The sequence below is a fragment of the Corvus kubaryi genome, unplaced genomic scaffold (assembly GCF_017639235.1).
Source record: "Corvus kubaryi isolate FWS band 111438036 unplaced genomic scaffold, C.kubaryi_AGA036_p1.0 37394, whole genome shotgun sequence".
Lineage (NCBI taxonomy): Eukaryota > Metazoa > Chordata > Aves > Passeriformes > Corvidae > Corvus > Corvus kubaryi.
In genome coordinates, this window is record NW_024581133.1 from 3374162 (window position 1) to 3399254 (window position 25093).

Sequence of the window (25093 nt, forward strand, 5' to 3'; positions counted from 1 at the left end):
CACAATAGACTCAAATAATGCACCTGTAGAGTTGAGTTGCTATGTGATTACCATAGGATGTGCCTTGACATTTTCTCCTCAGAAGTTTTAATAGGACTTGAGGAACAAGCTGGATGCAAATCAGAGCTGGAATATGCTGGCAGAGTGGTAAGGAAGAAGTTTCCCATATAGCGTTTGACTTCAGAGACACAGGAACTGAAGCGAAGCTTGAGCCGTGAATCCCGAGACTGCACTGTGGCAGCTGCATACAAATAAGCAGCCTATACATTTGAAAGCTTGAGAAGTAAACTGGCTGTGCATTGAAAGGTAGGCATTTGGAGGTGGTAAATTTAGCCCTGACTCATCCAATGGCAATTTTGACACTTGGGTGGACTAAATTACTTTTAGGAGTTGCATCATGTTTTTACCAGATAGTTTGATTGAGCATGGTTTAACCCATTTGTATACCTATGGCCAGATTCTAGATCTTTCTCACTTGAAATAACTATGCAAGGATTTGTTTGTGTGTAATACACAGGACATAGATACGTTCTGTGAGAGATGTTATATCAATTAGTCTGTTGCTTAAACTGACCAAATTTACTGTAACAGACTTAGAAGACCCTTTATTGCTCATAGCTGTTTCTGAGAGCTAGTGACAGTTTCTGCACAGCTTTATCCTTCAAATAAAGAGTTCTTTCCTCTCGCTGGTGTTAACTCCTCAAGTATTTACAGAGAGCACGCTAAGCCAAGCTCTTCAGCCTTTCCTGGCAGACAGGTGCCCTGTTTCCTCAGCCACCTCAGCAGCTCTCCTTTGTATCATTTCAACACGAGGGAATCTGAATCGCGCCCATTATTGCAGAGGGTGCTTTTACAACCGTGTTAATTCTTCCAGAAAGAGCTTGCCTGGCACGCCAGAAGTGCATTTGCTGTTTTCTTCAGGCAACACATTCTCACTTGCCAATGTCCTGGAATTAAACGCTCAGTAAGTTCTAGGAACAGCGGTTTTCATTTCTGTTTGCCTTGCACACAAGGCTCATTCCACCACTGACACTTCAGTGTTGATACTGAGGTATAAACAAAGTTTGAAGCCAGAAAGAAAAGGCTGACGGATAAGGTCAAATATATACCTAGTTTTTGCTAGATTATTTTGCCATTTAAATGGAAAACGTGAGCTCACTTTTTTTTTTCCCCAACATTTTTAAAGCGCTAATGTCCTTGTTCTTAATAACCCAGCTAAATACTGATGCAAAAGAGATGCATCATTTTTTACGGGTTTCTCAGGGAGTTCTGCACTAGCCGGACCAAGGGACCCTCTCTCCATCCACCACCTCTCTTGAGACCGGATCGCTCCGGGGGTCCCGCGCCCCGGCTGTCGCCGCCCCGGTCCCTCGCAGCGCCGTCAGCCCGCAGTTAACCCGCGACGCCTCTGTCGCGGCGCTCCGCTCGGCTGTCACAGCAGCCCCTTGGCGCGTCGCCGCTCTCGGTCACCGGAGGAGCGTCCGTCCTCGCGGGGCTAGACCCGCACCCCCGGTCCCGAGAGGGCGGCATCGCCCGTCGGGCAGGGGCGAGAGGGAGCGGGGCGAGCCCCGGGGCGGGCGGAGGCGCTCCCCGAGCCGCAGCGGGAGCGCCGGGCGGCTCCGGTTTCCGAGGCGGATTTAACCTTTGCGGCGCGGGGCGGGCGGCGGGCAGGGGCCGGGGCGAGGCGGCGCCTCGGGCTCGGGCGGCGCTGGGCTGGGCCGGGGCGCGCAGGGCGGCCGCCGCCTCCCGCCGCGGGGATGAGCGCCTCGGCGGCCACCGGCGTGTTCGTGCTCTCGCTCACCGCCATCCCCGTCACGTACCTCTTCAACTGCCTGGCGGCCACCGGCAGGTGAGGCGGGACGGGCCCGGCGGGGTTTGCAGCGGCGGCGCGGGGTGAAGGGACGGGGCGGGCGGCGGAGCGGGGCGGCGCGGGGCGGCCTCGCCTCGCCGCTGCCGGGTCCTGCCCGCGTCCTCTGAGGGAGCCGAGCCGGGATGCAGCGAGAGCGGCCGCTCGCCCCGGGACCCTCTCGCTGCCGGTTGCCATCACCCGGAGCGTGTCCCGGCGCTCCCGCCTGCGGCTGCCCCGGGCCGGCGGTGCCCTCCGTGCCGCGGCCTCCCCCCGGCTCCTGCCCGGGCATTCGCAAACAAAATCCAGTTCTGTTTCAAAGCGAGTGCGAGAACTCGCCAGCCCCGGAGAGCTCCCGAGCCGCAGGCTTCCCGCAGGCACCCCTCAGCCTGCGCGTGTGACGGGGAATGACCGTGTGCCCTCGCTCGGCCAAAAAACCGGGATCCCAGGAGAAACCGCAGGACTAGAAAAGGAAAGTCTTTCCTCATGGCAAAAACCACTTCACTTAAAGGTCTGTGTGGTATTTTGTGATCCCACAGCCCGGGGTGTTTTGCAACTTTACTGCACAAATATTTGCTTCTTCTTTTTAGAGCTTTGCTACATCTGTTCCTTCCTCATTTTCTTCCTTCTGGCCGATAACTAAATTTTTTTGGTTTTCATTGCTAATGTCGAATAACACATGGTGACTTACTTGATTAACTGCCAATATTTATTTCAAACTGATAGACTGCAGTGAAAAGTCGCTGCAATATTAACAGCTGTAACGGTATGAAGAAATTCATCACTGGGAAAACAGACTATCAGAAGATTCAAAGCATAGAATAAATCAACAAGCTAGTACTGCTCATCCTGACTCAGAAAGTATGTGTGTATATTTTCTGAAATATTTGGTCTTGCAAATTCTTTGCAATAATTTTAAGTCAAGTTTCACTAAGGCTGATATTGTCATAATATAATTTGTTTCTACACAACCTGTTTTCTTGACACAGAGTGGTACTATGTATAAAGTGATGTACCAGATATTTTTAGCTTATGCTTCTGGACTTTGCCTAATTTTCTCCTCCATTTTTTTCCCTTGCACAAGGACAAAAGTGAAGACTGAGGAGGAGAATCTTGCCTTAAAGAAAGCTAAATATAATTTACACACTTAGACCTATGAAACAATTTTAAACTGATTTTCCTAGCTTGCATTTTCTTGGGGAAGGAGACAAATTTGCTTTGTGCCAAAGATTTTTTTGTGCTCTGTGCCACTCCCACTTTTCATGCAGTAACGTTATAGCTCCATCTCCAGGGAAAAGATCCTCTTTCCTGAGCCCACCTGTGCTGATCACTGAACCCGCTCAAGTGGTCCCGCCTTGTAGGGCCAGAGAGACCTCTGGCAGCACTTCCACAACTGAACATTAAGCCCAGATCCATCAGAGGTGCCCCACTCTGCTACTCCTATTCCACAGACCAATGTGTTTTATTTTTGAATTTCTAATTTCCTGAGTAGATAATTTATTGCTGAGGTTAGACAAAATGTCCCCAATGATCCTTTTTGGCCTTGAAATCTCTGTGGGTTAGATCCTCATCTTTCACTGGCCTTTAATTTTCCCATAGTTTCTGTTTATTTTTGCAGATACCAGTATGATTTTCGTCAGACAAATCTAGATTTCTGGATATGTTGTTTATCTAGCTATTTTCATATTTTCTTTTTTTAGCTGATCACATGTGAAAAGAGAGGCACATAACTTCTGCAAAACTATAGGATGAATACTATGGCAGACTATGCAATAAACTTTAAAATCTGTATTTTAAAGTATTAAAAGTCACCTTATGAGTATGTGCATTTGAGGAGCAGGCTGAAGAAGCAAAATTCTATCTGTTTTTCTTTTAAATTCTTCTCTTTTTCTCTCTTTTTTTTTTTTACATGCTGTTACAGTCCCTGGGTAATCGTTGCAGTTGGATTACTTGTTCTGGTTCTTATTGCTCTGTCAGCTCGTGTTGTTGTCAAGAGAAAGCCACCAAAAGACCCGCTGTTTTATGGTATGTCCTGGTAAAGCTGAATGTCCTGGCTCACTTAAGACTTTGGTCTAGGCTGCCATGGCTCACGCACTTTGCCTTGCTCACCTGCAAAAATGGCAAGTCACGTTTCCCTCTCCACCTCCTTTTTGTTGTCCTTTCTCCTTTCCAAGTGATGACCACAGTCAAGGCTGTGAACTTCACGTGACCAAGATTTTTGAAAGGCTGCATAGTCCTTTCTGCAGACACTGACCTTCCACGGGGGCTGTGCCTACAGCTCGACAGAATTTCACATTCCTCAGAAAAGCTTCCTAAGAGCTGTGTTGGCCAACCAGTAACTAAAAAATACTGAGTTATGTGGGAAAGTCATATTGTGTGTTAAATATCTGTGACCTCAAAGCTGACACATCCAGTTCAATAGATCTCTGCTCGACCGAATTAATTGGACTGGGAAGCAGCTGTATGATTCCAAGTATTTATTAATTTATTTTTTCCCCTTTATCTTGTTACAGTTTATGCTGTATTTGCATTTACCAGTGTAGTGAATCTAATAATTGGACTGGAACAGGATGGAATTATTGATGGATTCATGACTCATTACTTGAGAGAGGTAAATAATAGTTTGGCTTACAAATGTAAATAAAATTGTCACTATAAATAGCTTGGTGTAGTATTTGTCACAGAAAAATAGCCACTTACACATTCAAAAGGGTCTTCTTGAATTTTGTAGTTGACCTGCCTCATTATTGCTATGGATGAAACCTTCATTGACTTGCAATCTACTGACTCATTTGGGAAAAATAATGTTGCTTTCAAGCTCCATTGTTGTTACACTTAACTTCAGTAGCACTGTTCTGTGTTAACTTCTGTGGGAATTGAATGGACTGCACATGATTGCAGAAAACCACAGATAGCACTCAGGAGTGCATGAGTACTGCAACACCAAAATGGGTTACCAAGAAAAAACCAAAATCACTCCTTTATTTCTGCCTAATCACTTTATTAAAAGGACTTAAAGTAGAGTTAAAAAAATGGTGATGCCAGATACCTAGTCAACAGATTCTGCTGGCTGCTGAATATCAACATCCACCAAAAATAGCTCAGTAAGAGCTTGACAGGAAAGTCACTGAAGTCATTGAAAAGATTCCATGAACTTAAGCGTGAAATGAGTTGCACCCTACAAGGTTATACATTGACATCCATATATTCAGTACTGCTGTAGATCTCCAGGTTGCTAAATATATCTGTATGTGTTCTGTGCTAAATCTATCTTTATTTTGTAGTTTTTAATCGCTAAAATATGGAAAAGTCATATTTCCATAACGTGGCAGAGTAATGCTGACAGTCACACACAGGAGTTTCCCCTTCCCTCTTGCACCCTTCATTGCAAACCTAGAACTCATGCAATTTTCCTGATCCTGCCTAGGTCAGGTCTGTGCTCGGAAATGTGTGTTGTTGTTTCAAGGCTGTACCACTGGCTTGAAAGAACGCCAGTTACTCTTCTGAACTCGTTACTTGCTGCTCTTTATTAATTGTTATTCTTGCCCTAAGCACTGTGTTTCTTTCCACATGGACGTTCCCCAGGGTGAGCCGTATCTGAACACGGCGTACGGCCACGTGATCTGCTACTGGGACGGCTCCGCTCACTACCTGATGTACCTGCTGATGGTGGCAGCCATTGCATGGGAGTGAGTCTTGGATTTGTGCACTCTTCACTTTGCTTGCCTTCTCACATAATCTACAAAGGCCTTTCTTTTCCATGCAGTGTTTAGATTTTTCTTTCGGGGTGGTTTCATGTTGTAGGCCAAAGCAACGCTGTTAAAATTCCATTACTTCCAGGGGTTCTACCCTTGCCAAGTTACTCTTTCTCTCAGCTGACTAAGCCCAGCAAATGCATGGAGGTGCAGCCTGTCTTCACCCTGCAGCAGAGTGGAGCACATCTACATGTCTTTGTGTTAGCTAAAAGCTGAAAGATGATGTGCATTAAAAGCATGTGTGAAGAAAAATTGTTTTTCAAATAAAAAATTTATGGTAGGAGTAATGTATTGCTTAGCACCACGATGATCTCTCATCCCTGTTAGAGAGTGTCATGAAGTTTAAGAGCAAATGGTTATTTCTAGAGATTCTTATGCTGCTTGCTGTTGAATAAAGAGTTTGAGATAGTAAGTACTTAAATTCCAGAGGCAAATGTACCTGCTGGTAATAGTAGCATTAACAGTATGAAATTAATTACGAATTCTTTTAATAGTCTTGTACAGCCTGTGATGTGCAAACTCATGCAGTCAGCCTTCAGAGGAGTGACACATAACAGCAAATAGCAGAGTATGCCCAAAGCCTGTACTGTTCATGTGATAACCTTCTTCCATATGAATTCCTCCGTGACCCCTCTCAGAGGCAACAATCCACTGTTGACTTGTGGTACAGATTTTAAAAACCTCTATTACTAAAATACAACCATGGCAATGAATATAATATTTAGAGTAGGGAATTTTTAGAAACTGTTCAATAATGATGTCTTGTTTTCTTTTTTAAACAGACAAAGCTATAGAACCATTGGTCTCTACTGGCTGGGTTCCATTATCATGAGCATCATTGTCTTTATGCCTGGAAATATTGTGGGTAAGGAAGTAATTTATATGACCAGCTTTATCCTGTGAAACATTTTCTAAATTAAGCATTGTGCTATCTATATTTTAGTGCAGTGTTGGTTCATTTCTGTAATAATATGAAACAGGAATTTTAGGAATATCAGTAAAGAGATGCAAGATACTTTAAAATTTAAATATGAGGAAGAAAAGATGGAGACTAGGGGAGAAAAAGCCCTTTAAATTTACTTTGCTTTCAAGGGAAAAAAAGGAAATATTGTGTTTTGTTATATCTATTAGGCTTTCATGTAAACCAGGTTTAAGTAATGAGACAATACTGTCTCAGTATCATAGATATATAAATCTTACTTTGCATAAAATTTCCAATTTGCTTAGAAGTCTGACTTTCCAGCAGCGTACAAGAGGCATCCAAATCACCTTTAAATGTAAAATCTGGAAGTTATTCCATTTTCAAACTAAATTTAACATTCCTAGATTTCTAACATAAATCCGTGCATAGCTGTGCAGTTAGAGGTGAGGGTTGCAATAAAAATATTTACATCATTGTTACTGGCAGGTGAGCCATTAAGAGTGAAACCTTTCTCAAGAAAAGATTTCCTTTTTAGCTAAGGAAACTGTTGCAAAGTTGACAAATGCTCAGCTAAATGTTGATGTATCCAAATCCTGTAGTCAGCTTTAGGGAAGGTTGCTCTGGTTCTGCTTTTTATGACAGAAGAGGAATATTCACGGTGCAGGCTGGGGCCAGCCCAGCTCCCTCCTCTGAAGAGAAACTCACCACGGAGAAAACAGCAGATTTAGTGTGACTGTCCCTTCCTCTTTCCTCTTGGGAAAGCCTCTCAAGAGCGTGCCTGCCACCTTCCTTTCTGGCACAGAGAGTAGACAGTGTCAAAGACACACGTTTTCCTGGTTTGCCTGAGGCTGAGGAGAGCTCTCTGAAAGTTTTGTCTTCAGTACAGGCCTGTGGGAGAAATCAGCACTTTGGAAAACAAACGCAGATTTTGAAAAATGGATATATTTCCCCCCATTTTTAAAAGAACAAGGTCTCTATTTGAAGCAGGTTCCATTGAGAGATTTGAAAGCTGTCCCATCCTATAGGATTACCCAATGCAGAGTGACAGAGGTGGCTTCCCATCTTCTCAAAATGTCCCTAATTCTGAAATGGCTTCCTGTCTGATAGGCTCTCCTTTACCTGTGTCTCTACTTCTGTTGGGCATGTGATTTTCAGGAAGATTTGTGTGTTAACAGTGATTTCTAATGTTCTATGTTTGTTTCAGCTTTGATGTTACATAGCATATTTTTTAATTCTTCTGCAACAGAGCTTACAAATTCTCATAAATCTTGTAATAATTTTTTAACAGGCAAATATGGAACAAGAGTGTGTCCTGCTATTTTCCTAAGTATACCGTATGTCTGCCTCCCCATATGGGCTGGGTTCAGAATTTATAACCAACCTTCGGTGACTCACGACACTCCAGTCAAGGTAATTTTATTGTATTTCAGTGCTGGCTACTGTTAGGGCAGCTGAAATATGCTGGCTGTTTCTGGTGGGTTTTATAGGTCCCCTGGCAAGCATGGGATGTGCTGTGACTGTTCACTCTTATGACAATTGCTGTTGGGCTGTGAGGACACTGCAAAAACATCTATACTGCAGGACTATTTCATTATGGTGGAATAAAGAAAAAGCAGAAGAATCTCATGTTTAAAGAACCCATTCATAGGTGTGATTGTGTTTCTACTCTCTATCTATTCAGTTTCTGACTGTTTCAGTTTCTTAGCTGATGGAAATACTGGTGTTTACTAGCTTCATTAAGCACTACAAAATTCTGTAGAAACACTGCAGGAAAGTACTCTTCTGCACATGACTTACAGATTTCATGTAATTTAATGATTTTTTGTATGTGCTTTCTGTAATATTAGATTTTACAGGTGAGACACTACATAAATTGATATGGAAATTCTTCACACATTTCTTATAAAGAAATCTGTAAAAATGTTAACTTGAAACTTTTTAGACTTTTGTCTTTGAAATTACTAGTTGGGTTGCAATAAGATTAACTGAGCAGTCAAAACAATGCATTAATAGTTTATGCACTGTTTTATTAAAAAAAAAAAAAGAATTAAAAAATCCCTGCAGTACGTAGCACAGAACAGATCTTTCAGTTGCTGTAAGCAAGCCAGTGTACTGCTGCAGCACTCTGTATCAGTTGTAAGCAATATAATCAATTAATATTTTTGCATCACAAGAGCCCCTGAGTCTCAGTCAGGTTCATTCTGTAACTGCAAACATGGACAGAGGTGAAGGATTGGTTGCTGTTCAGGGCAGCTGAGTGCCAGCAGCAGAGCCTGTGGCACAGAGTGACAGCAGATGAGGCAGGACAGGCCTTCCCAGAGAGGTGTGAAAGACAACATCCAGCCATCCATCCATTCTTCAGCAGGAAAGAGAGGGACAGACAGATGTTCACATCTCCTCAGGGCTGAAGAACAGCAAATGAATCACAACTTTCAGGGCAAATCGCTATGAAAGGCAGATTGGGGGAATCTTCAGGTGCTAAAGCTACTCTCCTGCATGGGTTTGTAGGAAACCACATGTCCCATCCCAAAGCCATTTGAGCTGATTTGTTTGAAGGAGTCACTAATTCTGGCCAGAAGCACTTTCTTTAGACTCATCAAGTGTAGTTAAAGGTAGTGATGGAAATTTTTACTGCACACATTAGTGAGAGCAGCCTTTCTGTGGAGCATGGATGAAGGTTTCAGTGTGTTTTTGTGGTAATAAGAATACCACAGAACTAGACATTATAGAAAATATGTGATGGGCCCATTACTTACTGAAATGCAGCCATGTCTCCTGGGCTTACCAGGAGCTAAACTGCTTACCTAGGTTTGATATTTTAATTTATTATATATTTCAGAGAAACTTAGTTCTAAAATTCTATTTCAAAAAGAGAGTGCATGAAAAGCTGGTGATCTTAAAATTTAACATTGCCCTTCTTTGTAAATTCTTTCTTGTAAACCTAAGCTTCCTTGCCCAGAAGATTATAGAAAAAGCCTTTATTCCTTTCACTGGAAACTTCATAACCCACCCAAGTTGTTTGTTTTTCAGAAGTTGTATTTAATCCTCACAGGTAAATTATGCTCCATATCTGAGCATGCCTTTAAATCTTAATGTGAATACTTGTGAATTTTTCATATGACTCTTTCAGTCCCAAATTAACAATTGCTTCCAGGAAATAATTGTGTTTAATGCTACTAATCAGTGAGCTAATCATTTTAAGTCCTGAATATATCAGTAGGTCATTTGGAATAAGCTGTAAAATTTAGCTTTTTTCTAGCTATCGTTATTCAGAGTTGGCATCAAAAAAATTAGGAAGAAAATGTAACAATAGTTTATAGCTAGCAATTGTTAGTATACAGGAAAATACTTACATGAAAGCAACAGAAGAAAAGTGTATTCTGTTGGCCAAGGTATACATTGTTATAATATTATTACAAACCTGTTAGCTAAAAAAAAAAATCATTGTGGGGGCAGAGGAGAGGTATTCAAGTTTTGGGTGTTTTCTAATGGAGGGGAGTTCAGGGGAGTGGAAGGGAGCTATGCCCTCATTTGGAATCAAACCAACCTGTGCTGCAGTCTTTATAAAGCCCAACAGATTTATCTACAACAGCTCAGAAAAGTTTAATATAATTCAAAATTCTTTAACAGAATTAATACACAAATTCAGATTTGCACATGAATTCTGAAGGGACTGACTTTTACAGACAGCACACACAAGATTATTCCAATTCCTTAAAACTGATGATGTTAGAAGCCTCTCAGAAGTTATGGAAAATAGCTTTTTCCTGGAAGTAACAGAAGTTGCAAAGCGTTCCTACCCACTTCCTTGCTGCACAAAGGAATCCCTGGGGCTGCAGAGATCTGAGCAGAGCTCAACGTTGTTTGCAGTTCATGGGAAACCTGTGGCAGGCCAGATCTGCTTGGCCAGTGCTTGCAACATGTAATTCAATTTAGCACGGGGTGATGGGGCTTTGCTGGGTAAAAGAAAGATAAGGAAAAACTACTCTGTAGCTGAGGTCTGCCAGCAAAGTGCATCCTGTCTTTCAAACTCCTGCTTCTGCTTTTTTTCCCTTTTTTTTTAAGCTTTGCATTTTCATTTTGTTTGCATGTCTGTATAAAGAAAAAAGGTGTGAATTTTCTGTACCCTGGCAATTTCACAAACTAGTACTGCAGCAGAGGCTGCTCCCACTTATATTGGCCTTGTCTGCAAACCCTCTAAGCACAAAGTTCTATTGTAGCTTTGTGATTACATTTAATACTTGAAGAGGAATACTGAAATATTTGAAAAGAGGAGTGATACATACATATATATATATATATATATATATAAGTGCTTCTCACATAGTCCAAAAGGGAAAGAAAATATATCAGCTTTCTATTATCCTAGGCAGTCTACAATTGAAAATTATTTGTAACTCAACCATGAGAGGCCTTTTTCTTTTATAGGAATACACATTTGAATTTAGGCATTCTTTGCAGGTAATATTAAAAATACTCCTACACTGGTACTGTGAATACTGTGAAGTGGCACCATACTGCCAAAACCTGTTACTTGTGTTTGAAGAGCAAACAAAGGTGTCACTCTTTTTTTTGTCTGAAAAAGATCCTTTGAAAGAAAGATCCAGAAAAAAAATGTTATGAAAGGGATGGCCTATCTGTTTGCAATAGCCTTATTTTTGTGAACCTGTAATCCAGATCTTGTAGCATTTACTCAGAAATTGTCCTTGCAAGATTGGTTCTCCCATTTCAATAACTTTATTGTGAGTATCTTGATCCTGTGTGCTTTTAACTGTGCCCCTGCATCCTAATTTTTGTTTTGCACTTTGGAGACAATTCCACAAGTGTATAACAGGAAGGAAAGCAGGTTTTTCTTTTGCTGTCTGCATGCCAACAAACGGCCAATAAAAAGGAAGAGGAAATGAGTAACACATATACATGGGGAAGTTTTCCCTCTGAACTACAGAAAGATACTCTGATGTGTTTATAATTTTGTCTGTGACTACACATTGCAGAAAGTGTAGCTCAGACTATTTCCATGGGTCTTGTAGGTTTTACTGTATAGGCAAAGAGATGCCTCTGGCTCCCCCAAGCCACCTTCCCCATTAGATATCGAAATGGCCTTTGCTCCTGCAGTGTGAACCCCTCCCCTCCCTGCTGCAGCAGGGGGGATTCCTGTGCTGGGGAAAGGAGGCACAAGAGCAGAGCCAGGGGCTGGAGGTGCCTCAGTGCCCATCCCAGGAATTCACAGTGCTCAGGGATAGAAGAAGGGAAGGCAGGGTTTCCACGTACTCGATACACACACATTTAATTCTCTGTTTCTGCGTTGCATGCTAAGATACAATATTTGCTCACTGAACTCAGCAGAGGACTCAACCAGCCACAGAAAAGCTTTTATTTTATGCCAGTGATAGTCCATTAATTTTAATAGTGTCACAAGCTGCTGAAAACCAGCATTCAATAATGAGATGGACCCAGTCTTTTTACAAAACATACTAGATTCAACTTCAAATGTTTGAGACAAACCTACATTTCCAAGGCTTTTCTACATGGGGACATTCAGGAAAACATGTTATTTCCAATTATAAAAAGACAATTTTAAAGAAGTCATGCTGCTTTAAAGCCTTAGGTGATTGCAGAGTTAGTGTTCATTTGATTTTAGGTTGCTTGAAATGACACTAATCTGTATTGAAATGGCTTCAGTTGGATCCATCCATTTCTAGAGTTTATCCAGATTAATTTTCCTCACTACATCCTATAAAGTCTGAAGTCACATTTTTAGTGGAAATCTTCTGTCTCTGAAATCAATGGATAGATGTGATGTTTCATGATGTTTCACCACTCCACCCTCTCTGCAGTGACTGATCCGGAGTTAAATACACGTGACATGGAACCAGGAGGTACCCACTAAACACGTTCTGTGTTGCAGGTGGTTCAGGAAGTCCAGAAGAAAGGACTCTTAAGACGACCAATAGATTTAATGTTAGCTGCATACCTCATTCTAGCCACGGGGTTTTGCATATTTAGGGGCATGGTAAGTTGAACATATTTTAATAATTTAATTTAATTTTCAGTCAAACTTTTAAACTTGAGCCTGTATGAAAAAGCATGCACATTGTGGCCAAGGGAAATCCTGTAACATTTGGGTTCAAGTAGGCCTTAGATATAAAAGGATAAATTATATATGATAACTAATGGTGCTTTGCTTCTCCATTTTGTGCTGTGTGCAGCATGTTTTTCAAGTGGAGGTGCACAATCACCAGAGTAAATAGCATCCCAAGAGGAAATCAACACGACCTAAAGCTGTTTTCATTGGTCTGTTGTTACATTTATGGCCAAGAACATCGAGACAAAGCAACTAAAGGAATTCTGCATTCATGTTTTTCTAAGCAGTAATGCATATTTAAAATTATGTACAAAACCACATTAGCTTACACCGCATGAGATAGAGGAGAACATTTCCACCTAAAAGGAAAAAAAAATTATCCACATTACCTGAACAACACACATTGTTTCTACTTACCAAGAGACAATTTTTTAAAATTGTTGCTCTCTAAGCATAATTGATTGAATTAAAATTTCTGAGGGAAGTAAGCAGTACTGAAAATGCTTTCAGGAGTAAATCCAGCAGTAGGGAAATCTATTCCCTTGCCAGCTCTAATGCATTTTCTGTCTTAAGCAGAATGAAACTTGTGTATCACTCAGTGAGCACAGCTCAAATGTTTAGGCATCTCAGATAACTGCCTGCTTGCTTGATTTGTAGATTTGATCCTTTCTAGAATAATTCAAGCAGGAGGTGATGATAAATACCCAAGCAACATTTATTTACCTAGTGCAGACTGTCCTTTTGTAGTTGTGCTGCTCACATTCCTCTCTCACCTCCTGTTTCTCTTAAAAATTGCCTCTCAGAAACACTTTTTTCTTCTAATTTGCCAGACTGCTTTATTTCTTACAGATTGTGTTACTTCAGAGTACCACTGATACAGGTTAAATCTGCTGGTTTACCTGTAATTTCACTGTGCAAAATGTTGGTCTCACAGTCTAACTTGGTTCTGCAGTCCCACTTCGTTTCTCAGAGGAATTTTTTTTTGTTGATTTTGAGACCCTGGTAATTTCCTTATGTATTTCCTTCACCAAACAGGAACTGCTCATACATACGGAGATCAACTGAACATCTCTCTATAAGCTGCAGCAATCATAATTTTGTGAAAAAGTTCATAAAATGTAATCCATTACAGCCCACTCAGACCTGCTTCTTGGATGCCCGTGTTGGAACAGAACAGGGGGGAATATTGACTTGTTTGTGAAGTTTTGCATCGCCCCCTCAGAGCTGCACAACGAACGCACATGAAATCAAGCGGTGCAAAACTCTCTGGTCAGCCCTGTAGCTCAGGCATTAACAATGCCACAGCCATGCTCAGGGACAGCTGCTCACATGGATTGCTAGCTCAATTTAGAGCAGGACTTTCTGTAGTAGTTTTAAGGCCTCCCATGAAAAGGAACTACTTTTGCAGTCTCTCCATGTTTATTTGGAACTTGTTCTTTCTATAGGAATGTAAAATCCAATAATGTCTCCTTTACTACTCTCAAAAGTTATTACTTTAAGTAACACCTGTCTGCTTTGTCATGCATTGCTCTCCACTGCTACCTTGTCCCAGTGCAGCTCTCTTCTTGGACTACATCCACAGTTTGCTATCCTAAAACTGGGTGCTTATCCTGAAGTTTCCACTCTTGGAGCAATTTTCCATTGGAAAGTTCATTTAGTGGGATCAAAGGCTATTAATCAGAGCAAATCAATAGCAATTATACTTTTACTACAGCATAGCCAACTGACCAAATTCTCCTCCAGACAAAATCTTCAAAGCAGGCTGCCAGCATTTCCTCACAAACCCACTGAGCAGGAGCTGAGAGGAGGCTGCATTTCACCTTTTAACTGATCATCACATGGATCACCCTCGCAGGCTCCAGGGTAGCTGTGCTGCAGACCATGAGTGCCCCTCTAGGGCTGGTGACACGTGTCAGGTTGGCTGGTTTCAGAACAAATTGATCACAGGAACTTTTAAAACTTCTTCTCAGATTGCCCTGGACTGCCCTGCTGAGCTCTGCCGGCTGTACATTCAACTGCACGAGCCCTATATAAAAGATCCTGCTGCCTATCCCAAGCTTCAGGTAAAGCCCCGAGCATGGAGCACAGAGTGGTAAGGAGTGGTTTGTAAACTGGGGCAAAGATAAAGCCATGGGTTTCAGAGATGACAAGATCAATACAGGAATCATAATTCATGGCAAATTAGAGGGTATTTTCGAGTACAGTCATTGTAGGATACCAACTCCTTGTTGTGATAAGCTTAACTTAGGTTCAAATTGGTTACATGGAGTTACACATCCTAATTACTCAGGGTTCTTTTAATGCAGCCCATGAAACAGATTGCCATGCTTTTTATGTTCATTCCCCTTCCTTAGAAAGGCAAAGTAGATTTTCAGTCTGGAATTATGGAGCAAGAAGGGGTGTAATAGGACTAGATTCCTAAAGCTCACTTTACACTTCTGTCCCCAGTGACACACTTTTGAAAAAGGGCAGTTAATACAAAAAGCATTGCAGATGAGGGAATGCTGTGCTTTCATTCTGTAGTATTTGATGTTGACAATCCTTTGCAAGCCTGGCTGCTGCATGGGGACAGGGCCCAAAGCAGTCAGAGGACACAGGGATGCAGAAATGAGCAGAAACCAAGTATCTCTGCTGGATGAGCTCTTTCTGGGAAAGGGTGGCATGGCTGTGTCTCACAGCTCTCAACTGAGACTGCAGTGGAGCCTGACAAAGGGACTCCCGTGTTCTGTGGACAAGGAGTTAAGCCAAGCCATGCTTTTTGACATGGTCTCAGGACAGTAAGTGGCAGGAATACATGTCCTGGATGAAGTGGATATGGATGGGGCAAGGAGACAACAGCCACCAATATTAGGAGAGACCTTGGGGTAGCTGGATCCAGTCAGCAGTATCCAGGTGTGAAGTTAGAGCTGCAAAATAGCCCTGGGAATCATTGAGGCCAGAAGTGTAGTTTTGAGTAGTCTCAACTCCTCAGCAAGCAGCTGACTGATTTTTAAATGCATCTCCCTCACACTGCAAAGCAACTAATATTTGTGTTTGAAATGCAGATGCTGGCATACATGTTCTACTCGGTGCCATACTATGTGATCGCTCTGTATGGCCTGCTGGTGCCTGGCTGTTCCTGGATGCCTGATTTGACCCTCATACATGCTGGAGGACTTGCTCAGGTATTTCTTTGCAAAATGTTCACTTTTAAATTGCATAATAATAAGTAGAGACCTATGGAATCAATAAGGGGCCCAGGGCTTGATCTTCCCATGCAGGTTTTGTGCTGATGTAACTCAGATCACCTTTTGTATCTGTAAAAACCCCTTAATTTAAGGGAGTGAAAAATCAAATCTACCACGTGTCTCTAATGACCACATTCCTGCTTTAGCAGACTTCTCTCCTCCTACACAATGTTTTTATTGGGCTCATTTAAACCTTATTAAGTGCCATGCACTCTTTACCCGGGATCATGAAGAAAGCCCATCCTAAAGCTGTGACGATCAATTGTTAAAAAAACCCAGCAAAACCCAAACACAACACAACAGCACAGTACATTGTTTCCATAATTTCTGTTGGCCAATGTCTTGGGGTGACAGCCAAGTAGGTAGTTTGAAATATAGAAATGGAAAAAGTATTTCCTTGTCACACAAAATGTAGTGTCAGTGGATGATGTTGATAGAACTCTGGGAGCCGCCTGGGCCTCAAACTTCAGTAACACCCAGACGTGTTTGTGTTACCAAAGGCAGACAATGATCATATTTCTTTTAGTCATTCTGTTCTGGTTCTCTTAAATAAACAACTGTAGTTAATTACTAAATGGTTCTGATGCTTATGAGAAGACTGACCAAAACAAAACAATCCAGCAGGAACTAGTAAATGACTTATGACAGACGGATGAGCATTAAACAGATGAGACACAGGGACAGTTGGTTTGTTCTGTACGTAGGAAATGAAATGTGTGTGCTCAGAACATCCAGGCAGTGCAGAAAACAAGCACAACAACCCTGCCACAATAGTGACAGCATAGGGACACAGCAGTAAGTGTATTCAAATACCATTATGAGATAAACACAAACCAACACTTTGTTCCTTGGGTCTGAGATAATCATGGGTACAAACTACAATCCACTTTAACTGCCAATAAGAATGGTGGAATGACATTTTCCATTTGGGAGCAGTTACCACAGAGAGTAGGACTTCTTTTTTCTTCTCTATCAGTTTATAGAGAATCTTGAACTATCATGTGATATCAAAATAGAAAAACAGAATCTGGCAAACATTAATGAGGAAGTTTAAATGCTCAAAAGGTATCATAAATACTGTACAACAGTGTTTGGCCTAAATCTCAAAAAAAAAAAAGCACAAGCTAGCTAAGTAGGCAAAGGGGTGTTGGGAACTTTCCTCTACTGACAGATTACTCAGGTTTCATGAATTGCCCAGACAATCAGGAAAGAAATCACTCCTTCAAAGATTTTTTAACACAAGGAAAAGTAAATCAGAAGTCAGAGCATGATGACTATCCCAGCCTTGCAAACTTACCAGAAAGCCCAGCCTCCCAGTCTGGAAGTGATTTTTTTTGTTGTTGGTTTTGGGGTTTTTTTCCCCCCTTTAAAATGTTTCCTGCAACAAATACTCACTTTTTAAACAGCCCTTTGTACCTTTTAGATGTGTGAATGCTACACTTTGTTGCTGAAGTCTAAATCCCTCTGTTGTTGTTCGTGGTTCAGCCTCAGGATGTCAATTTACACATTAGACTAACACCCAAAATTTCCCATTTCACTATTTAAAGCTCGTCCTGGCACCAGCAAAAGCTGTGGGCTGACAGAAACTGATTAAGAGAACTATATGTTGCTGTGCACTGTCCATATTTTATCTTGCTTCAAAAAACATTTCTTGACATTTGGGAGGGGGTTTTTTTGTCATTTTTACTTCAATGCACTGCAGGATGAACTTCAGCCATCCTACAAGTGAACATGATTTAATTGATTTGACTTGGTAAACTGTGACCAACCTGGGATGTAAAATGCATGTGACAATGAACTGAGGATTCTTTCTAGATTATTTGGGGGTTTTGTCATTTTGAGGCACAAAACACACTTCCAGGTTTGTCTGCTGTTATCTTAAGTTAAAATACTAATTGGTAATTAAAACATATGTAATTACTGCAACACATTTTGCTTCCTCTCACACAAAAAGGTCTGATAAAGGTAAGTATCTGATGGTGGAAGCAGTGTGCACTGCTCCCAGGGAATGAACACTGCTCCTACAGATGGGGAACATGGAGATTTTAATTATTTTTATTTCTATCATTATGATGTACTTTTTACAAAAACAAGTCACAAAACACCATGTGATGCATCTAAACTAAAAACCTCCAAAGTGCCTACTAGCCTTTCACACAGACACACATTTACTGTTTTTCAGAATTACATATAACTCTCAGCTTGAATGACTCCATTACTAACATTCAGACTCCAAAACCAGTTGTGACCCAATAATTACTAGACTTTCTGAAGCTTCAGGAGGAGCTCTTTCAATTTCATGAGTGAAGTACCAGGAGCTTTGATTATACAAAAAGGCTGGAACAGCCTCTGGACTTGATGAAATTGGTATTTCCTTATGCAAGTGAGCCACATGAGAAGGGATGAAGAGCCACAGCCTTGCTAGCTGAAACCATTCTGTCTCACCAGCTCTCTGCAGCCCATTTCTCTCTTTTCTCAAATGTAGAAAGTTTTCCTCTACTCCCTCTTAGTGTTTTCCGTAACTCTGCCATTTTCGGTGGCTACTTTCTGCAGTGCTTCTTGTCTACCAGAGACCCTAAACCCAAGGAATGTATTTTTTTCTCCCCCCCCCTCTATTTGATGGCTTTCTTAGGCTCATGAGACCAGGTCCAAGCCCTTCCAAAGTTATAGTCTTTGCCTGATTTTAGTCAGTCTTAGAGAGAAGGCACAGAGTAAAGAAGGACTCCTAACCTTTTTCTGGGTCCTTCTCTGTCCTTAACCGCAGGGTAAGAAATACTTGAAATACTGCCTATGATTAGGCAACAAGGCAAAAAATATTGTAAAAAGTCCAAATCCAAACTACTTCATACAGACAAGCAGGTTAATGAGCAGCAGGCACTCACAGACTGCAGCTGTCAAGCTGGGCAGTGCCACATCCAGCACCAGGCAGCTTCCAACTGCAGTGGGAATGCCCGAGGAGCAGAGTGGCCAAGGCCTTGGGGGTAACAAAGGCTGGGTGTTAGACACGTAAGGCTACCTTAGAAGGTGACCTGCAGCATCTCATTTGGTTGATTTCTCAGCCAAGGCTCAGGGGTTTGTTGGAGCCTCACAATTCTCCCCTTGGAGAGGGTTCAGTAACAGAAAGCACCAAGGAATGGCTTATTTGCTGAGAGACCCCAATCACAGCGAGGTAACACAACAGACTCGAGGTTTCTCTCACTGAGCACCAGCCTATGGCACACAGACACAGAGCTCTGCAGGGACTGACAGCTCAGAATTAGGGGTTTGGTGCCAGTCTGCCTGGTACTTGAAGGAAGAGCAGGACTGGGCTACTTGTGAGTGAGAGATCTGCTTTTAAGACATATTCCCTGCCCCAAGTAAGGAAAAAAAAGAGGGAAAAAAAAAAAGCAGAGAACATTCATGGAAGAGAAACACACGAGATTAAAGACATAACACAATTTTCACAGAGGCAAATCAAATAAATTAAAAAAAAAAAAGTGACTTCACAGACCTAAATATCCTCCCTGGTAATGAAGGAAAAAGCCATGTGCTACAGTGAAAAACAAGTCTAATAAACAATAACTTCATATGGTACATCACTAACTATTAAAAAATCTTTGCAGGCTACAGACAGGACATCATGTTACTGCTTTTTGGTTTTACAACAATTAAAGCTCACTAATGTGCCACAACTCTTGTAAGAGACAAGACCACACAGTAAGGCTTAGATACTCAGGCATCTTGGAGGCTCTGGGAGTTCTGGGTCTCTCAGAAGCATCCCCTTACAGCTCCTTCTGACAAGGTTTACTACGAATTTTGAGGAATTTACTCTCAACTTACTCTGATGCACAGCTGGCCATTCTCACAGGCAGGCAGGCCTCACAATCCCCCCCAGAGAAGTAGCAGCTTGGCAGCTTGTTCACCCCAGACAAAGCTCTAAAATGCAACCCAGAGGCTCTCAGTGTCCAGGTGAGCATCAGACAGCCCAAACCTCCTGCCTGCAGCCTGCTGGGGGCTGTCTGTCCATCTCTGGGAGTCTGCTGCCCTGTGCTACGAGAGGGCTTTGCTGCTGAGCTGCTCTGGCTGCCTGGGCCGAGAAGGCTCCCACACCAGGAGAGGTAGCAGGGATTTGAGTGAACCCACCCAGGTGCCAAAGGCAGGGCCTGTCTGAGGCAGGGAGAACAAATGGGCTGCAAGAGACAGAGTGAATTACCAGGCTGGTATAAAAAGGCTGCTGACAGTGTGCCCCTGAACATCTGTTTGCTGTGTAATAGCTATTTACAGAAACACGCTAAGTGGCACTCTGCTGAAGTGTGTTTGTATTTGATTTTGTTGATTACTTTTGTTTCCTGGCTCAGGTTTGCTCAATGAGCTCTCCCAATTCAGTTGAGGTGGCTGGAATCACCTGAAAACCAATTTCCTTTTCTGTTTTGATGGATGGTCTCAGCCTAACCTTTTCCTAGGGCAGTGTATTGAAACACCTGCACGTTATTTCCCTTTCTACTTTGCTGTGACCAGAACTGTGTTCTACGTGAGGCCAAAATGACTCCTGCTGAAGCCAGAACAGAGGATGTGATTTGGCCACAGTTTCCTCCTCTGTGTTCCTAAAATCCTGGTGTCCCAGTGCTCTCCTTACGATCAAATTGATGTTTACCTTCTCAGATCTCCTCCACTGCTAACTGACTGAATAATAATAATAAAAAAAACTGGACACACAATAGTTAATGTGAATGAGCTGTGGCTTGAAATAGCAGGTAACAGATGGAAACAAAAGACACGGACTATCCTGACACTTCTATCTTTAAGTGTTTGTTTATGCTAAAAATATGCTTCAGGCCAGCAAGCTTGTCTGTGCCTATAACCTTCACTGTATGCTCAACCTATACTTCAGAACAGCCCCAGCCCAAACCCCAAATATTGCAGACATTTTCTGAAATCATCAGGAGTTCTGGGATCAGAATCTGGAACAATCTGGGTTTAAGATTAAAAAATCCAAACCCAAACCAGAAATAACATAGGTTCTAAGATTTTACTTTCTAACTTTATTCAGAGTGAGTGTTTGGCTGCTCCCACTGGTGTCTAACTCCCAACAACCCTCCCAGGCAGGTGGGTGAGAGCCCTCCCCCCTGACTGGGCTCTGCGGGGATGTGCCCTTCAGTGGCCACTTGTCTGGGGAAGGATCGTGGACCCTCCTGCACAAATTGCGACCCAGAAAGCCAGGGTGGAATCCTGTACCTGATGGAATGACCACGTGCATAAAACAAACCTCTTACCATGCCACTGATGGTTCCAGTTATGCCTCATACACCCAGATATTAATGGTTTTAGTTTAGACTGTATTTTTATGCCGCTGTGCAAAAGTATGATGGATAATTCTGGAATAAGAATATGGGCTGGCTTGGAAAATGTCACTGGAGATGCAGACTTGCATGCAGATTATGCCATCTTTCCAAAAATATACATCAACTTTACCTTTTTTTAATATATGTGTTATATACACACCACAGGCTCAATTTTCCCATATTGGTGCTTCTCTTCATGCTCGAACTCCCTACATCTACAGAGTCCCTGAAGAAGCAAAAGAGTTTTTCCTGATATTGAACATAATGTATGGGATTCTTCCCCAGCTGTTCGCTTACAGGTGTGTCAACAAGCCAGAGTTTTTTATGAAACCAAAACAAGAAGAAAAAACAGAATAGCAGAACTGTTTCCAGCTCCTGTCCTTGGCTCTGTATATAATTGGGTTGGGATGAAACTGAACTGCTCAAATGGAACCCAAATGAAGCGTGTAAGATGTGTAAAATTGCACAACTGTGTAAAGCCACACGGCCTGTTTTGTTTATCCTACTGAAAAAGGGAAAATAAAGACGACTGCCTTTAGCTCCACTTCTCAACATTGTGACTTTGCGCGGCAGTGGATTGCCAGTTCCCACAGCTATTTTTAAGTAAGCTGCTTTGACAGTTTTAGAAATACTGCATGAAGTTAAATAATAATAATGATGTCAGTGTTTAGCCTCCGCACGCTGAAGAATAGCAGTGCTAGCAGTCCCTGCACAGAGCTACTGCACAACATGAAGGTCAGCATTGTGAAGCATGAAAAATTAACATACATAACTCTGTCACATGCACATGTTTTATTTGTCAAAAAGTATGTCTTGTGGGTCAGCCTTGTTAAAAATCCCAAGAAATCTTTTAAGAAGCAATCAACTCTTATGGTAAGACCCCATATATGATAAGCAAATCATATAGTTTTGTTAATTCTCTTAAGGATTCACTTCTGCAAGGACTGCTCACCTGCTTGAAGCCGAGCAGGTGCTCACCAGCACTTGTGGGCTGGGCACAGAGGGCTCAGGGCCGTGAGCTGCTGGGCTCAGGCCGTCCGTGCGTTTCCAGAGAGGAGGGGTTTTGGCTGTGTCTACTTTTGGCTACTTTTGCTAATGCTGCTGGCTCAGAAACAAGCAGCAGCAAACACAGCGACCTTGGGTTGGGCAGCTTACATTTCTGTTTGCAATTACAGCTATTTCTATGCCTTCTATGTGTATTTATATTAAAAGCAGTACACCTAGTGCCTTTCTCACAGATGAAACTAGCTGATACGTTTTAACTGGAAACGCTTTATTTGGGGATGTTGACTTCTTGGTGTTTTGATTGAAAGAATTTTATTTGTAAGCCTAATCAGTAACAAGAAAGCAGTTCACGTGCCTGTGTGTTGCACCCTGCACGAGAGGACCTTCAGAGCACTGAGAAATTCAGGCTGTAACACTCTCCCACTGAAGGCTGCCGTGCAGTTTCTAGCAGCGATCAGAGGAGAGGCCCCAGGTTTTACACCTCCAGCCAAAGGGGCAGGTCCAAAACAACCACAGCACACCTCAGGCAATGCTTGTTGGCACCCAGCATCCCTGGTGCAGCTCCTTAGGCTTTGGGATAGCTCTATCCAGGGCCTCTTCCCAGGGAAACAAACCCAGCGCCGTCGGGCTGTCACAGGACGTGCTGGCTCACAAACAGGTATTTGAGCCTCTGGATGTTACTTCTGATGTCTTTAAAGAAACTTTGAATACATTCAAGGTGAATTTAATGACCTCCTGTTATCCCGAAAAGGCAAAGTACAGAAAAAATAAAGATCTCACCTGCACTTGTATCTATTATGGTCAACTCATGTTAACAGAATGTTTTGCTTTAATACTTGACTTACATTAATACCTCACATTATTACACGTATGAAGCCAAATATGACGCTAACTTAGTTGCTTACAACCTCAAACCTTACTCCCAATACACATTCCAATAAATTTATTCTGTAAAAACAATACATTTTTTTTGTTTCCTTTTTGTTTTGTTTTGGTGTTTTTTTTTTTTTTTTCCTTGTGGTTTTTTTTTTTTAGTTTTTTACAGTAAACTCATCAACTACAAACCTTGAATACGCAAAAGATGTTCCAAGGACAAGCATAACAAGGATTGATAAAACCAGACTAAATATGTTTTCACAATAAAAGCTGGCATAAAAATAAATAAAAATCTCTATTATCACAATAGCAACAATAATGTACACAGAGTAATGGATTTGGAATGCTTACTTACTAGTCTAGTTCTATTTCCAAAAGGAAAAAAAAAGCCAGAATGACAGCATCCTTTTTTAAGCCTTTCATTATTTAAAATTGATGTTTTGTTTTGGTTTCCCATAGGGCTGTATATCACAGTAAGCTTAAAAATGGAAAGCATCCAAATGAATGATTTCAAATTGTGTTGGCATTGGAAAAATCCTTGTATTAATCTAAAGAAACACAAAAAGACTTTCACTAACTCCACATATAGGAACTAAGTCAGATAGTGTACATTACATCATGGTTTGGAGAAGTATTAAGAGTATAACTAGCTAGGTACTTCTAATAAGGAAAGGTATTTTATTACATTATTGAACTTGGCGGTGATCTCAACTGAAGAAGAATTTTTCTTTTATGTTGTAAACTGATCAAAACCCAAGAGAGTATGGATATAGGAAAATTTAAAATTATGTTTGTATGTGGAAGATATTGTAGCATCATATGGAGGGGACTCATTTCTAAGATTTAGTTGTGTTTTAACAGTGTTGATTTAGAATGATAGAATTTGGAGTTGTGCCTTTTCTGTCTAGAAAAGGAATCTAAAACATGTTCAAGTATGCGATATCTTCATAAACCTCAGCCACTGGAAAAGGGCAACTTCATGCAACCAAATAATATGAAAATCAAAAAGTAACCCTTAGAAAAAAGGGTAAAAATGTCATTTCTGCAAACACAACAGATAGGAATGTGAATAATGTGCATACAAACTGGGATGCTGTTGATGGTACTAATGAACAGATGTGGTGACTCATATCAAATCCAAGAATATTAGACAACCAAACATGTAACCTTCTTGTGTTTTCCCTTAATATTCAGCAGTCATTATGTTGGTTAAGTCTGAAAGAGAAAGAGAAAAAAATCACATTTAATGTAAGAAATAACATGCTGCATCAAACTTTATACAAGTGGTATCATATTTCAACACTTCAAAGTCACAGGTACAAGTAACCACCTGGTTGGTTCAAACAATTTTTTTTCTAGAGAAAACTGCTTGGTTACATCAATTAAACATCACTACAAAATATTAAAGAGCACAGATGAAAAGTAGACATTTAGGGCTGTATTCAGTAAGCAGCCCCAGTGATGTACACGGGTGGGTTTTTTCCCCCCAGTCACTCCATTACAAATCTTGTAGCACACTTCAGGCACTGCCAAATTTTGTTTTTTTCCACTGCATTAAATCACTGATGGGCTTCATGCAGCAGCTCAGGCACTGCTGCATTCCTGGATGTCCTGCCACAAGAACACTCTCTTGTTCAAACACACGAAAGCTTAGCAAGCATGAGCAAAGATAAACATTTTCATTGCTAAGGGATCCAAACGCTGCTTCTGAAAAGGAAACAGTTTGGCTCCAGTTCACCGTAAGGTGATGACAGAAAAGGAAGGAACTCCCACTTCCATGGCGAGTCAAGGTCATCTCTTGCTTTCCCTGACATTAGTGGGATCAGGATCAGACAGTCCTGGCATGATCACGGCAAGTGTCTACAAGTCTCGGTTTTCCTCCAATTGAACAGAGAGGGCAAAACTCACCTGATGGCCCTGGGGCACGTTACTTTAGGCAGTAATGTGACAGCATGCAGTGCACCATGCCTACCCACCCCTGGCCAAGGCACCCCTTCTCCTACAATGCTGCAGTATTTCCCTGTGTTTGGTCAGTGCAGTTCTCTCCTGTGACAGG

General features: G+C 41.7%; 2 protein-coding genes across 3 annotated transcripts in view; one reads left to right on the forward strand and one right to left on the reverse strand.

Moving 5' to 3' along the window:
* The first annotated feature begins 1633 nt into the window (after positions 1-1633).
* On the forward strand, positions 1634-21694 carry TM6SF1 (transmembrane 6 superfamily member 1). 2 transcript variants are annotated; one of them, XM_042039495.1, is made up of 10 exons: positions 1634-1849; positions 3768-3871; positions 4360-4457; positions 5432-5535; positions 6384-6466; positions 7812-7933; positions 12432-12536; positions 14579-14671; positions 15653-15772; positions 21322-21694. In XM_042039495.1, the coding sequence occupies exons 1-10, from the start codon at positions 1758-1760 to the stop codon at positions 21511-21513; spliced, it is 1113 nt and encodes a 370-aa protein (XP_041895429.1). In that variant the 5' UTR covers positions 1634-1757; the 3' UTR covers positions 21514-21694. The 2 variants fall into 2 exon arrangements, with proteins under 2 accessions (XP_041895429.1, XP_041895430.1); XM_042039496.1 differs by lacking the exons at positions 7812-7933; positions 12432-12536; positions 14579-14671; positions 21322-21694 and having other exon boundaries at positions 1704-1849; positions 15653-15738.
* The window catches only part of HDGFL3 (HDGF like 3), a 39344-nt gene continuing 32114 nt past the window's right edge, over positions 17864-25093 (reverse strand). Inside the window, exon 6 of the mRNA XM_042039497.1 lies at positions 17864-24252. Coding sequence (XP_041895431.1) covers positions 24247-24252 — 6 coding nt within the window. The 3' untranslated portion in view covers positions 17864-24246. The remainder of the gene's footprint in view (positions 24253-25093) is intronic.

Bases quoted from the DNA above. Each gene is read 5' to 3' on its own strand.
- TM6SF1 (XM_042039495.1), top strand. From the start codon at position 1,758: ATGAGCGCCTCGGCGGCCACCGGCGTGTTCGTGCTCTCGCTCACCGCC. The intron at 1,850-3,767 runs GTGAGGCGGGAC...ATGCTGTTACAG, and splicing joins TGCCTGGCGGCCACCGGCAG to TCCCTGGGTAATCGTTGCAG. The intron at 12,537-14,578 runs GTAAGTTGAACA...ACTTCTTCTCAG, and splicing joins TTTGCATATTTAGGGGCATG to ATTGCCCTGGACTGCCCTGC.